The sequence below is a fragment of the Lutra lutra genome, chromosome 18 (assembly GCF_902655055.1).
Source record: "Lutra lutra chromosome 18, mLutLut1.2, whole genome shotgun sequence".
In the NCBI taxonomy this organism is placed as follows: Eukaryota; Metazoa; Chordata; class Mammalia; order Carnivora; family Mustelidae; genus Lutra; species Lutra lutra.
The window spans coordinates 9,155,934-9,171,486 of record NC_062295.1 but is presented as its reverse complement, the minus strand read 5'-3'; the positions used below and the strand labels follow the sequence as shown (position 1 = coordinate 9,171,486).

The window sequence follows — 15,553 nt, the reverse complement described above, 5'->3', positions numbered from 1 at the left end:
CTTCGATGCTCCGGGGGGAAAGTACTAAAGTCCGTTTCAGACCTAACACCGCGGTACTTCGAGCCAGGCTGCCCAAGCTCAAATCGCGGCTCCACCTCTTAGCTCCTTGGGAGAGTTGACAGGTCCTGGCCTCAGTTTTTGCATCTGTGAAATAGGCATGATAGCGTAACAAACACGGTTTATCAAAAGCAGCAGCTTCATGGGGCTGTTGTGTTAAATGAGATAATGCAGTAAAAATGCACCAAAGCATTTAAAATGCACCTGGCGCATACTAGGTGCTCTGCATCCCGGGCATGGCCCACATTCCCCCTTACCTGACTCACCCTGGATCCCCGAGCTCTGACCCTTTTCTGCAGGAAACTGACCGGGTTTGAACTGCGCTCTACCTGTTTCTACCCACGTGGGTTTGGCCAGGTGATTTCATCTGTCTGTGGGCTCCGTTTCCTCCTCTGGAAAGGGGGTGTAATGATCCTGTCCCTTCCTCCCACACCGCTCTGGTGTGAGAATCTTATTTGATCAAATAAGACTGTGTGCTCAGTGTGTGCCTGGCCTGCACCAGGGACTGTCACCTGCGTCATGACGGTCCTCTGGCCGCAGGGGCAGGAGGTCCAGGTGACCCGGAGGCTGAACCTAGCGGTGCAGGAGCTCACTTTTCCCACCATATCCGGCCTTCCCGCCCGGCTGACCCTCAATGCCTCGGCTGCCGTCAGCTTCCAAGTCCGGGGGACTGCCAACTTCCAGCACCCTCTGGACTTCTCTGTGAATGGTTACGTCAAGCCCAGGTAGCTGGCTGGCTTCTTGGAGCTGGAGGAGGGAGGTGGGTGGGCGGGGGCCTCCCCCTACAGAGGGCCGCAGAGAGCTGAGCCATTAGCGCGGGCTGGAGGGGATCCCTGCCCTGCAGATCGTTGCTGGTACCATCGCACCGTCAATCCTATGACTGAGTGTTTTTTGTCAAGAGACTGTGAGGAGATGCTGGGCAGCTGTGCCCACTTGACGGGTGAGAAGACTGAGGCTCAGTGAGGTGACATCATGTACCCAAGGATGAAGCAGGGCCAGGCCACAGGACTCTGGTGTCCTGCCACGTGGCATGCTTCCCTCTGTTCCACTCTGCCTCCGAGAGGAGAAGAGGGAGGGAGGGAGGACCATCTAAGATGTATGGGCTGGGACACCGGTGACCCCGCATCACCACTGACCAGGCGGGCAGTCTCTCCATATTCCCACTAATGGTTGAGAAAACAGGCCCCAGGCAGGTGCGCTGCTGGTCCAGGACCCATAGCGTGGGCAGAGTTGGTTCAGGGCTTGGTCTGATTCTGGAGGGGTCCGGGGCCTGCTGGACGACTGTCCACTCACAGGTGTCCCCCATTCACCTGTCCCGTCTGTGGTTTCTGGGTCCAATGTGGGGAGCCTGGGCATCCCGTGCTACCTGCTCTTTGGCACGAAGACCCCGGCTGGGGCTCAGACAGCCTCCTGGTCCGGGTCCTACTGCCCCGTGTCCCGGTGACAGGGCCTGAGCAGGTGGTTTTGCTGCTCCCAGCCTGGGTCTGAGTCTCTAAGTCAAGGCCGGTGACGGTGAGGTCCAGACGGACCAGATGGCGTGCCTGGCACACATGGGGGGCGTGGTGCTCAGAGAGCACAGGGGTGGGGGGATACAGGCAGGTGGGGAGGGGGACGATGGGGCAGGGGATGCCGAGAACGGCAGGGGCGGTGTGCAAGGGGACACTGTGTGCGCGGCCACCCGGGGCCTGCAGGCTGCAGCCGGTGCCTGGCTTTCCCCACAGTGCCCTGCTCTGGATCTCGGCACAGATGGGTACAACAGGTGTCCTGGGGCGGGCCGGGCTGCAATGGGTGACCAGTGTCCGTGGCGCTGCCAGCCTGGATGGGGGGATCCACGCAAGGAAGGGCCAGGACCTCAAGGTGCATCTGAACACCCCAGAGGAGGCCGTGGAGCTACTCAGCTTCAGGTGGGGTGTCCTGCACACGTGGGAGGGAGCCCGTGCATGGGTGGGTGTGGCCTGAGGGCTTGGGGACGTGTGTCTGGGAGCACCCGTGAGCACGTGTGCATGATCGCCCATGTTTCTGTGTGTGGGTGTGAGACTGTGTGTGTGTGACCACATGTGTGTGAGGGTGTGTGTTGCACCCTTGTTGCACGAGCATGTGTACACATGAGGGTGGATTTCTGAGTCTGTGCGTGCACAGGTATGTGTCTGAGCACGTGTGTGAGTGCAGTGTGCCTGTCTGATTGTGTGTGTGTGAGCATGTGCATGTGTCCGTGAGAGGGGTGTTGGCATGTCTGCGAGTGTCCTGTGTGTGTAAGTGTGTGTCAGTATGGGGGGGGTGTCTATAACAGGGACTGCAGGGTGGCTAAAAGGAGGAGTAGGGAAGCTCCCATACTCCTCAGCTCTTTACAGGGGTCCCTACTGGGACCAGCTTGTCCCCAACTTCCCAGAGGGGTGAAAGTTGGAGAATGAGTTCTTTCAGATAAAATAGGAGGGAAGCCAGGCTCCCCACAGTCACACCTCCTTTGTCTATGTTGTCCCACCCTAGCCAGGGACACTATGTCCTCTGGCTGTCCTCTACGCCCTTTTCCCTGCAGCAACCAGTGATGTCCTTTAAAATGTCAAGTCATGTCACTCCCCCCTCGTCCCCCCCCACCAACTTGTTTAAAACCCTATACTTGTTTCTAGGATAACCCAGGACTTCATGATTGTCCTTCCTCCTGGGGGTCCTGCCTACATCTTACCTGTTTCCTTCCACTACCTCCTGCCCTTCACTCACTCCCTCCCCCTCCACCCAACCTCCTTGAACCACTCTTCTTACTCTCCTAAAGAGGCCACTTTATTCCCACCACAGGACCTTTGCACCTGCCGTTCCCTCTGTCCAGCTCCTTCTCATCCGTTGAGTTTCTGCTCACACGTTAACCTCTGCAGAGACCCCCCACCTCCCGTCTAAAGGAGGCCTTTCCCTGTCCCCAAGACAGACCCCATCCACCCCCATTCAGGTTTGTCGTGGCACTCGTCATTGAGTGCTGTGGGTGAGTTCCCCAAAGGCCCATCCTGTTCATGGTGGAATTCCCCCCATGTCAAGCTATGGCAGCTCCAGGCCTATCTGTCCAGTGAATGAATGAAAATGACCGTCTGGGACTTTCCGCTTTCCTCACCCAGCTCTAAGCTATATCTTGTCACTGTGGATGGCGTGAGGAGCCTCAGTAACGCCCACAACCCTTCAGAGGCCCAGTCCTGTACTGACAAGAAAGGTAGGCGGTGGGGTCTTTGCCTTTGCCTTTGCCTCGGCAGACGTCTGGGTACCGCGGGGAGCAGTGTCGGCTCCAAATGCTGCAGTGGCCCTTCTGCCCTCGAAGTGTTTATATCCCTTAATTATTTGCTTCTGCTTCTAGAACTCCACCCCAGGAAAATACACCAAATCATTTAAAAATGCACACGACACAGAGACGATCGCTGCGTCGTTATTGACAAGGGCACGGTCATAGGTGAATGGCTCTTTACAGGAGCTTATAAGCTGCCAGCAGGTTGGCACATTTTCAAAGGGTGGGAAAGTCCTTGAAGAATAGTTCATACATGAAACATTTGTGAAGTTGATGTTGCGATGGCCAGAAAGAAAGCTTTATGGGCACATGGCCACGCCCATTGGTTTCCCTGTCGTCTTTGGCCGCTCTGGTCAGTCACCAGCAGAGCTGAGCCATTGTGAGGGGACCCTGTGATCTGCAGAGCCTCAGGTATCTACTGCCTGGCCGTGGATAGAAAAAAATTCTCCACTTTCAAGTTGAGGGAAAACACCTGAGCTATCCTGTAGCTTAAAAACCCCATCACGAAGGACATAGTTCAATAACACTGGAAAATTCTTTGATAGCAACATCTGGTGAAAAGCAAAAAAAATTGATAAGAGATTGGAAAGGAAATACACCAAACACTAGTGGATCTTGAAGGTCATTTTTTTTTTTTTAGTCAAGTGGGGGAGGGGCCGCTCTAAATGAATGGACACCTTTAGGCGGGGCATTGTCATAAACGCTGACACAGACGGTCAGTCCCACAGCTACACCATGAGGCAGGAACCGTTACTGGTCCCAGTGTACAGAGGAGTGACACTGAGGCACAGAGATGTTAAGTAACCTGCCCAAGGTCACACAGCTGGCAAGTGGAGGGGCTGGAATTTAGACCCAGGCGGTCTGACTCTGGAGCCTGCCTTCCGCACAGTCGCACTCTGAAAGTCTCCCCCAGGGGTCCTCAGGCGGGGTTGGTTTTGTCCCCCGAGGGGCCATTTGGCTGTGCCTGGAGACCCGTGGGTTGTCCGAACTGTTGTTGGGGTTGCTCCTGACCGACACTGAGCAGAGCCCAGCGCGGCTGCTCACTACCCTGCAGGACGGCTCCCGCCGCAGAGCCTTCCTTATCCAGCTCCGAATGTCAGCGGTGCCGAGGTTGTCGAAAAGACCGACAGAACCCTTGCCTTTGCTGGATGAGCAGCGAGGCTCCCGCCTAGAATTCTCTGGCTCTCTGGTGACCAGAGCTGCCCGCCCCGCTTTCTCCACAGCATCCCAGACCTGGGGCTGGCAGCTGTGCACGGAAGTCACCTGGCCGGCAGCCGGGCAGCCCTACCTGCTCTCGGTGCCTGTGCTCACGGCTGTGACGCTGACGAAGCAGGACCGGGGCCTCCGACAGTATCTGCTGGAAGCTACCTATACCTTCCAACCCCAGGTACGCCCTGTGGAATGGCCCCTTCTTTCCCAGCCATGCTGTGGGTCTCCCTAGGTCTTTCCCTCCAGAATCAGCCTCAAAAGGACATGGGGCTCCTCTCTGGAGCTGTTGGGCTGGGTTGGTCCATTTGTGGTCTCCCTCCTGCCTCAGGACCCTTGCACGTGCTGATCCTCTGGCTCTGGCTCTGTGACTTGTTAATGCTGAATCAGTCTTCAGATCTCAGTTCAGGGGTCAGCTGCTCAGGGAAGCCTGCCTGAATTATCCCCAACTGGTCATGTTCTTTTTTTTTTTTAAAGATATTTTTTATTTATTAGAGAGAGAGAGAGGTCACAAGTAGGCAGAGAGGCAGGAGGAAGCAGACTCTCCACCGAGCAGAGATCCCGATGCGGGACTCGATCCCAGGACCCTGGGATCATGACCTGAGCTGAAGGCAGAGGCTTTAACCCACTGAGCCACCCAGGTGCCCCGGTCATGTTCTTTTGTTACTTGCTCTAATAGGACCATGTTTTCCCCCTTTTAGATCAATTTTATGTTTTGTTTTTTTGTGGTTGGTTTTGTGTTGGGGTTTTGTTGTTTCTGTTTTTGTTTTTATTTTTTTAGAGAGGGAGAGAGAGAAGGGGTGGGAGCAAAGGGAGAGAATCTTAACCAGGCTTCCTGCCCAACGTGAAACCTGATACAGGGGTCAGTCTCACAACCATGAGAGCATGACCTGAGGTGAAATTAAGAGACGCTTAACCACCTGAGCCACCCAGGTGCCCGATCCCTCTTACGTTTGTTGCTTAAAGATGCTTGACTAATACCAGACTTCCCCCTTTTCTGTTCCAGTCACTCAGTTCCGAGGAAGAGCTTTAATGCCTGTGTTTCTCATTCCTGTGTCCTCAGCATCTGGCCCTAAATGGGCATTCAACACCCTCCTATGTGATCTCCCAGTTTCTGCTCGTGTCCTTGCCATCTCTTGTCTCCCAGCGGCCAGACAGGTGTTTCAAAGTCCTAAAACCATCTTGTCGCTTCTCTGCTCAGAGCTCTCCAGTGGCTCTTATCCCTCTAAGTGGGAGCTGGATACCTGGGCCTGTTGGGCTGTCCTCCCCATCTCCTGATTCTTTACAAGGCTTATCACTCTCCACACACTGACCTTTTTTTTGTTTTTTTAATGCCAGGGACATTGCTGCCCCAGGACCTTTGCACTGGCACTTCTCTCTGCCAAGAACACTCTCCCACACACCCACTTGGCTCTTTCTCTCTCTCTCTCTTGCTTCCTTCGCTTTCTGAAATGCCACCTCCTCAGAGGCAGCCTTCCCTGACCACCCTGGCTGACCCCTTACTCCCACTGAGTTTGTTAGCAGAGCACCCATCTCCAGCTGTTGTGCAATCTTCATTTGTGTCTGGTGGTCCTGTGCTTCCCCTCTAGAATGTAGGTGCCATGAGGGTGCATGTCTTTGTGGGTCTAATGCTCATTTGCACTCCCTGTGCCTACAACTAGCCTCGTACAGAGGAGTGACCCTTTGCTGGTAGTGTAAGAATGTTCGTCAGTGCACGGTCTTAAAGGGGGCTTGTGTCTTAGGCTGTGTTTTCCTTAAGGCGGACCTGAGCTAAGGATTTGGGTAAAAGTGATAGGTTAAGAAAAGGCTCCCGGGGGACCCAGTATAAGAGAGTGGGGAAGTTAGGCCAGGGAAGGGAATAACTGAGTGGGGAGGTGGTGGTGATGTCAGGTGAGGTGGCAGCCTCCACCTGATCCCGGGGGAGCCCTGGAGCATGGGTTATATCTCAGAGTGTGGTCCCCTTGAGGCTGAGGAGCTGGGGTATTTTTTACTCCTGGGAAAACATAAAGGAGGGCAATGTTCTGGAGGCCCATGTGCCAGGTGTTAACAGCAGTACGTTAGGCTGAGACACGGGCAGGCAGAGCTGGATAAGGGACACGAGAGGGTCTCTGCAGGGTGCCCATGGTACACGCCATGCCTTGTGCCCCACCCCGCCCCAGGCTATTTGCCGGACAAAATGAGACCTTGTACGCGTGGTCTTGAGTTGTCCTGCAAGGCTTTGTTCTTCTCCAGATACCGCCTGAGATTTCCAAACTCCCAGTGTGGTTTTTTGTCTTGTGAGGGCCAAGGAAGAGCTCAAGAACACACATTTTTGAATGGTGGGGCTGAGGGTCTTTTCCCGGGAAGAGGGAGAACCTTTGGAGCTGGACGAGGTTCTCAAGACTGAGAAGTCCTCTGCGCTTTCAGAAGGACAGCTGGCTCCCTCAGGAAGCTTCGGCTCACCTCTTCATGGGCACGCCCAAATCAGAGGTGCCCAGGGACGTCGGGGTGGACGTCAGGTACAGCTTGCCCCAGGGGAAGTTCCGCCTCAAGCTTCTGCATCCCAGGAAGAAAATGCAGCTGGATGGTAATGAGTGTCCCCTCCATGGGTCGGTTGCTGGCGCTCAGAGATAAGAGACCCGGCAGGAGGTTGTCCCCTAGGGAACGCAGGGGCAGAGCTTAAACCTTGGTCCCCAAACTCTTGTTTTGTTCCCTAGGAAAGATCGAGACTCTGCAGAGCACTTGTGTGGGTCACCTGGAGCTGATACTGGATGACAGGGACGTCTACTACATTAAGGTTTGTTCCACACCCTCAGGCCTCTTCTGGCCTCGGTCCCACAGTCCCTACTTAATAGTCGCCATCACCTTTTGTGTATTAGTGGGTTTTCCCCTTCCTCCTACCGTAACACATGTGACCTCCTGATGTTCAGAAACATACAAAGAAGGAAAACATGGGCTCGAACCTTACTACCATTTAGGTCAAAAATTGATAATATTAGGAATACAGGAGCATGTCTTAAAGTCAGTGGAAGGGGGCAAGTTGAAACATGGCACTCCCCGAATTTCCAGAAGAAATGGCTGTGTATGTCCTAGGCAGTCTCTGTTAGTGCCTCAGGGCTTCTCTGACAGCGTCGCCCAAATGGGGTGTCCGAAGCACCATTTCTCTTGCACAGCTCTGGAGGTCCGAAGTCCCAGATTAAGGTGTTGGCAGGGCTGGTTCTTGGGAGGTAGGAGGGGGACACTGTTGCATGCTTCCCTCCCCTCTCCTGGTGGCCTTGGGCGTTCCTTGGCCTCTAGCATCTTCTTCCTGTGTCTTTGCATTGTCTTCCTCCATCTGGGTCCAAACTGCCTGTTTTCAGAAGGATATGAAAAGGTATAGAACCAAGTGTCCCATCCAAATGATAGCCCACGTGGTTATTAAAGTAAATTAGGATTAACTTACTTCCCTGGTGGCAGGAACCACTTCTCAAGAATGTTTTCATCCTTGCCGAAAGTTCTGTGGGTCAGGACGGGTCTAGCATTAAAAACTCTCCCTGCCACACCTCCCCAGAGCCCACTGTCAGGTTTTCATGTGTGAGTCTTCTCAGAGAGACCTTCTCCGCAGTGGAATTCCCAGAGCAAAGGGCACTTGCATTTTTCTCTTAGAAGCTACTTCTGAAGCTTCACACCAGAGGTCCCTGGATGGGACTCAGCGGGGCCATTGAGGTCCCCGCCATTGTGTTTAAGTTTTGTGTCTGTTGGTCTGCCCTGCTGGGGAGAGGCTTGAGACTTTCTGTCTGGTATTCAACCTGGTCTGGATAAAAACAGCGGTTTTAGCCTTGCTCCCACCAAACAGGACATCTGGGCACCAGTGGCATTGGGTCTGGCCCGTCCACCTTGGTCTCTGGGAGCTTCTCAGGTCTGGAGTTGCGACTCTGCGGCCGGGGCTGGGATTTCATTGCACAAACAGACTCTCCTCTCCCAGATCTGCTTCCTTCCCCGGGGGTGAGGAGAACACCAAGCATCAGGGGAGAGCGCCTTCTCCTAAAGCCCCAGCTGCCTGACTCCTGAGGCTACAGATCAATGCCAAACTCCCAGGAGCCCGCCAGCCTCCCGGGGTCGTTTGCCAAATACACAAGTGCTAATTGCCTCCACTTCCCTGCAGACCTCCCGGCTGTCCCCCAGCCGGGACAGAGGGCTGTCTGCAGCCTGCAAACATTGGCTTGTAGAAAACCTCCAGCCGAAGTCCCAGGCTGCCCCGGGAGCCCCAGTTTCCCTTCGACCTGGCTCCCTGTGGCTAGTGAACTCTTCACCTGCTAAGGGTCCCGGTTTGTATGAAATACTCCCCAGTCGTCCTATTCGCGGGCCGCACTTGGCTAATGCCAGGCAGCCTCTGCGATCACAACATAAAATTATCACCGAGACCCCCCTTGAAGAGAGAGAGAGAAGCAGGGCAGAGTGGAGAGCCTCCATCTGTGTTTGGGAAGAGCAAGAGGGAGCCTCTAAGTGTATGCCTCTGTGCACACGTGTGCCTGAGCTCACACACACAGAGACGGAGTCACCTAGGTCTTCCCTTCCCCTGGTAGGGAGAAAACCAAAAGTCAGGGAGAGTGCCTTCCCCCCCGAGCCCCAATTTTCTCAAGAATGCACGAAAAGCTGGGCGCAGTGGCGGCCATGGAGGGAGATGGGGAGACGAAGGAGGGGATCAAAACCTGTGTTTTTCAGTGTCTGTCTTTTTTTTTTTTTCTTTAGCTATTTATCAAGTATCTACAATGTCCCAGGTACTGGGAAGACAGCTCAGTGAAGGAGACACACTTTTCTCCTCTTGGAGCTTACACTGTGATGGGAGAGCCAGTAAATGAACTAAATAAGCAAATTGTACAGTGATAACCAGATATATGTGCTGTAGGAAAAGGGAATCTTTGAGCTGCGCACAGGGGTCTGAAGTTACTTGAGAAGAAGAGTCTGGGGCTTGGTTTCAGTTTTAAACAGGATGGGAAAGTAAGCCTGATGGAGAGGATAACTCTTAGCCGAGACATGAAGGATGTGCAGAAGAGAGCCATGGAGTTCTCTGGGGGAAGGGACTCTGGGTAAAGGGTGCGGCATGTGCAAAGGTCCTGAGGTAAGAATGTGCCTGGAGTGTTAATAGCACAGCACACAGGCTCATGTGTTTGGTGCAGAATAGGAGAGGGGACAGAGAGGTGGGGGGAGAGATCACGTAAGGCCTTGCCACCGAGGAATCAGAAGAGAGCAAATAATGACTGTCAAGAAACAAAGGCAGAAATGGGATTTCAAGAGCGCTTAAAATAGCAGACAGTCTGGGAATGGTGAGTTCAATTTTACACCTTTGGGGTGAGCGGGTCAGCTGGCAGTCAGCACAGAGGTCTGTGGGATTGGTCTACACTTGGCAGTGACCATCAGGAATAATGGTTGTAGTTGCTTATGGGTTTTTCAGAAAGTCTCAAGCACGGTAATGTGTAGCGTGTGTTTTGGGCTCTCTGTGTGTCCTGCCTGCTAGTGTCCTCCCACAAGCAGTCCCTTCGGCCAGGTCTGCACTGCTGACTTCTAGAGAAAGTCTCACCCTTGTTGGTTTTGCAAGGACTTTGACTTTGACCCTTAGGTAAATGGGAGTGTGTGATCCTACATACCTCAAAGGGGTTGCTCTGGTGGAAAGGGTGGGGAACAGACATCAGGGCATAGGGCAGGAGTCAAGACAGCCAGGACGAGGACGCTGTGATGACACAGGGGCTGATGGCCAGGGCTTGAGCCGGGGGAGTGGTGGAGGTGGCCCAAGTGGTCAGATCCCAGAATATTCTGCAGGGAGAGCGGGCCTAGAGCTGACTGCTGACAGAGAGAGAGAGAGAGAGAGAGAGAGGAGTCCTTTACATTTACATCTGAACTTACAACAGGGACTACCTACTTTGGAAAAGGGCAAGATGAAGAAATTGGAGAAGAACCAGCCAAGAAGGCCACAGGCTAAGCTCTGTCCTCTGTCCTGTCTCAGTTCCTACGGGCAAAACCAGCCCTGCTGGCCAAGTACCACCCCCATCCCCGGCCCAGCCACTCCCCACCCCCCACCCCCCCACCCAGGTGATGCTGGGGTCTTTGCAGGGCCGGAGTGACCTGTGGCCAGCAGCTGGCAGTGAGGCCCAGCGGTTTGAGGCCCAGCTGGAGGGGAAGCTGGTGACGGCAGGCAGCCCTGTGGTCCTCCTGGCGAACCTCAGCCGGCAGGCCGGCCGCAAGTTGGCCTTCTCTGTGTCACTGAGCAACCTGCTGAGCGACCAGGCCCACCTGTCAGGTAGGAAGAGGGACCCCCACCTGCCACTCCCTCCCTTCAGCAGGCCAGGCTACAGGAGCTGGAGGGCTGAGTAGCTCACGTAGGATCCCCGTCCCCTCCCCCTGCCAGTATTAACATCCCACCCCAGGGAAAATCTGGTCTGCACATGTGCTCACAGCTTCCCGCCGGTCCCCCAGCACTGACTGCCCTCCATGAGCCACAGAACAGCAGCTTTTGGACCATTTTGATTCTGGCCTGTGTTACGCCATGCATAAAATACACACTTTGCGTCGTGACCCAAGTTGCCCGGGGCATGGTTTAAACCTTGAACCCCTGGCCTGGCCTGGGCATGGCCGGTCTGGCAGATCCCTGCCCTGAGAGCAGAGCAGGGATGCGGCCCCCAGCTACGCTCTGTCTGGGATGTTCTGGGAGATTCTGAGGGAACAATGTCAGGGGCTGGGGTGCTGGCCGCCCAGTGTGGGCACTTCGGGAATTGTCCCGGGCCCTGCTCTCCCTGTGTGATTGGGCTGGATGTCCACGGAGCAGGAGCGAGATTTACCAGATGGCCTAGAAGGCACTGTCATTTCCCTTCTGTTTTATCCTTATTTTGTTCTACTTAAACATTTTGGCTGAACCCACCAAAGTGACTTTCGGGCAACCCACCATTGCCGCCCAGTAACGTGGTGAGCGCTTGGACACCAGGGTTCCTCAGCAGAGACGCAGGCATAGGTTCTGCTAGGACCCCCCCCGCCACTCCTGGGTCCCCTGGACGGTTCCCATTTCCTTGGCTTGCCCAGAGCTGGGGTGGGGTGTCAGTCCCGGGGTGTGGGCTGTGGCTGCACCACACCTGCCCCTCTCACTGCCTGCCCCTCCCTCCCCAAACCTGCACACAGTGCGGCTCGAGAAGAAGGCGGAGGACGGGCTGCAGGTGGTGGCCGTGGGCAGCGAGCTCTCTGTGCCTGGTGTGGTGGCACTGAACCTGGTGGGCCTGCTGCGGACACACCGCAGCCTCTGGACCAGCTCCCTGAGGATTAAGTACGGCCTCCTGGGTACGGCGCCGCATGCTGGGCTGGGGGGAGGAGGGAGGTGGCAGAACCCACATTGTCTCCTGGGGCTCCCGCTCTGAGGGCTCAGGTGCCACCTTGTCACCTGGTTTGGCCCTCACCGCACTGTCCCGTAGCCCCTGAGCACCAGCCAGTTTAAAAAACAAAACAAAACAGTGTGTGTGTTTGGGGGGCATAAGCCTGTCTTTTAAAACCTCTCCAGCCATAGGTTCCAATGGGCGACATGAAGCGGAGTGCATCAGAGCAGGGGTCGGGGGTGGTTGAGACCGGGCTGGCCGCTCCTCTCCCTGGAATGGGGGTGGAGGGCTGGCGGAGGATGGGCAGGTGTCTCTGGTCACCCTGCACAGGTCAGGCGAGGCAGCTGGCCCATGAGTGTAGCACCAGCCAGAAGCTGCAGGCGCAGAGTGGCTCACAGTCGACCTATGAGCTGGAGCTGGACCACGAGCTCCACTGCACGCAGACCCCAGTCCTCAGCCACAAGGTGGGTGCCCTGGCTGGCCGGGGGTCTGGAGAGAGCCCGCAGCTCGTCCTCACGGAGAGGGGTTTGCTCAAGGTCATGTATGGGAATGGGGCTAGAATTGGAGATTTGGTCTCAGGCTCCTGTGCCTTGGTTCTATTGGTCTTTACTGAACACCTGAAGTATGTCTAACATTCAGGGGAGAGCTATGCACATGGCAGCACTAGGTCTGTGCCGTCCCATTGCTGGGCAGGGGCACAGAGAGAGACAGACCAGACCAAAAGAGCCATAAGTGACATGGGTGATAGCGCAGAGACTGAGCAAGTGGGACAATGGGGAAGGCTTCTTTAAGGATTGCAACAGTTCCATTCCTATGGAAGCATGCTGCAGGCAGAGGGCCTGGCAAGTGCAAAGGTCCTGGGACAGGAAAGAGAAATGGAACGATGGGACCTAGCAGTTCACCAGAGTGGCTGGCAGCGTCAGCAAAAGGGAGAAGCAGGCGGCTGTGGCTTTGTTAATTTCCTTAGTTCACATTTGCCTCTCCCGCTGGATTCTAGCCCCTGTGAGTGCGGGGTCTTCTCGGTTCTTTATGCTTGGGTGTCTGACGTCCAGTGCTGGGCATCATACTTGGTACTCAGGGAAAATGTGCTCAGTGAAGGAATAAATGAATGAACCTGTATTGCTTGACCTGTGGTTCAGAGATAGGAGCGGAAAGCCAAATGCTGAGTGTAAACGTCTTGTCCACTTAGAGTCTATCTGGGGAGCCAGAGGCTGCCATGGGGTAGAGGACCATGGATTTGGAGCCATTTTCCCATGGCAGCTGGCTCAGACCCTTCATGGGGCAAGCACCAGGGTGAGGCCCACCAGCCACTCGCCTCTGGCTCAGCATTTAAGGGTTACTGACAACACAGAAGGGTGCAACAGATTCGGATGCTCTGTCTCGCCAAATAAAAATCAACACAAAGCCCATTCTCCTCCTACAGAACTGTCTTCCCAGAGAAGCAAGCCCGCCTTCCCCAGGGTGGGCAGCTGTGAGGAGGCCCGGGGATGGACAGACAAGGCTTTCTTGGGGCTCTCCCTGGTGGGGTGTGTTCCCAGGTTCAGGTGCGGCATGAGGAGGGCGTGGGCTCCCTGCACTCCCAGTTGGAGGCGAGCTACGGCATGCGTTGGAACGAGAGCAGCGGTGAGAGGCAGCTTCGCATCAGCCAGACCTTCCAGAACAACTCGGGTCCGGCCCTGAGCAATTACTTTGTGGAGGTGAGCCCAACTTCTGCAGAACTTGAACTTGCCCCCCCCCTCCCCATTGGGAATCTAACATCTGCAAGGCGGGGGTGGGGTGTTCGTTCAGCTGCAAGGATATTTGCCATCAGCTGCCTGCCAGGGGACTTTGGAAGCACGGATCTGTAAGTGCATTTGGGAAATGGCTTCGTTTTCAGGTTTCAGCTGAGGGTTCTCTGTTCCTGGTAAGTAACATACACATGAGTGCTTAGCCACCAAACAGTCAATGCGCTGCTATAAGGCATGCACTTAGTGTGTTTCTTTTTAAATTGTTCCATATCTTTTTTTTTAATTGCAATAAACTAGATACAACATAAAATTGACTGTTTCTGTCATCTTTAGGCATACGGTTCAGTGTCATTAGTTAAATTCACAGTGCTGGGCTGCCATCACCGGCATCCGTCCCCAAAACTTGTTCATCTTGAACACGTGAGCCTCTGTCCCCGTTCAATCAGAACTGCTCACTCCCCACTCCCCCCATGTTTGTTATTTTCTGTCATTTTAGAGGGTAGCTGTGCTGAGAGGCATTTGGGGGTACCCCGTTGTGGTTTTGATACTGAGTGATGCTGAGATCTTTTCTGCGCCCTTGTCAGCCATTGGTTTGTCCTCTTGGGAAAAATGTCTGTATAAGTCCTTCGCCCGTTTTTGAAACAGATTGTTTGCTTTGTTGCTACTGAGTTGCAAGAGTTCTTGATACATACGGATATTAACTTCTAATCAGATACATAGTCTGCAAACACATTCTCCCATTTTACCCATTGCCTTTTCCACCTGTTGACAGCGTCCTTTGATCCCGCCCAAATTTTATGTGTGCATTTGGTCTGATTGATCTCTTTTTACTTTTGTGGCCTGGGTTTCGAGTGTCCTAGCTAAGAAATCCTTCCACATACAATGTTCTAGTTTTCCCCCTTTGCTTTCTTCTAAACGTCTTCTAGTTTCAGCTGTTAGCATTTAGGTCTTTGATGCATTTTGAATTAATTTTTGTGTGTGGCATAAGGTAAGTGTCCAGCTACATTCTCTTGCCTGGGGATAACCCCTGGTCCCAGCCGCGTGTGCTGGACAGGCTGTGCTTGCCCTTGTGGAGTGTGTGTGCCTGTTGTGGGAAAATCACTTGATGACAGATGTGCGAGTTGATTTGGGGGCACCCCGTTCTATCTCGTGAGTCTGTATGTCTGTATGTCCCCGCTGTACTGTTTTGATTACTGTAGCTTTGTGAGAACTCCCAACTTTCCGCTGCTTTTTCGAGATTGTTTGGGCTGTCTGGGGTCCCTTGAGATCTCGTATGAATTTCAAGATGGATTTTTCTGTTTCTGCCACACTCACGAAAATACCGTTCCAATTTTGATAGGGGTAGAGTTCAATCTATAGGTTGCTCTAGGGAGTATTGCCATCTTACCAATATTTAGTCTGTCTGTCTGTGAACACAGGATGTCTTTCTCTGTATTTGTATCTTCTCTAATTTCTTCCAGCAACATTTTGTAATTTCCAGTGTGCGCCATCTTTCTATATTTTTTTTTTCCTACCTTTGCATTACCCTTTCCGGGGACAGCTTTTTTTGTATTGGCATTGGAAGAAAATTAGAATTTTGACTTAATTGGTAGTTTTTTCTATAGTCGCAGTACGTGTTATGTTACTATTCTAAATCATGAAATTTTCTTTAAAAAAAAAGATTTTATTTATTTATTGGACAGACAGAGATCACAAGTAGGCAGAGAGGCAGGCAGAGAAAGAGGGGGAAGCAGGCTCCCCGCTGAGCGGAGAGCCCATAGTGGGGGTCAATCCCAAGACCCTGGGATCATGACCTGAGCCACCCAGGCACCCAATCATGAAAATTTCTTTTTTTTTTTTTTAAGATTTTATTTATTTATTTGACAGACAGATCACAAGTAGGCAGAGAGGCAGGCAGAGAGAAAGGAAGGGAAGCAGGCTTCCTGCTGAGCAGAGAGCCCGATGTGGGGCTCGATCCCAGGACCCTGGGATCATGACCTGAG

At 53.7% G+C, this 15,553-nt stretch overlaps 1 protein-coding gene across 1 annotated transcript in view; it reads left to right on the top strand.

Moving 5' to 3' along the window:
• The window catches only part of LOC125091020 (uncharacterized), a 134,602-nt gene that overhangs the window by 33,211 nt on the left and 85,838 nt on the right, over positions 1 to 15,553 (top strand). The window contains exons 17-26 of the mRNA XM_047714389.1: positions 598 to 782; positions 1,779 to 1,961; positions 3,162 to 3,253; positions 4,546 to 4,709; positions 6,935 to 7,094; positions 7,225 to 7,304; positions 10,598 to 10,784; positions 11,657 to 11,812; positions 12,175 to 12,308; positions 13,383 to 13,541. Of these exons, the coding sequence (XP_047570345.1) occupies positions 598 to 782; positions 1,779 to 1,961; positions 3,162 to 3,253; positions 4,546 to 4,709; positions 6,935 to 7,094; positions 7,225 to 7,304; positions 10,598 to 10,784; positions 11,657 to 11,812; positions 12,175 to 12,308; positions 13,383 to 13,541 (1,500 nt within the window). The remainder of the gene's footprint in view (positions 1 to 597; positions 783 to 1,778; positions 1,962 to 3,161; positions 3,254 to 4,545; positions 4,710 to 6,934; positions 7,095 to 7,224; positions 7,305 to 10,597; positions 10,785 to 11,656; positions 11,813 to 12,174; positions 12,309 to 13,382; positions 13,542 to 15,553) is intronic.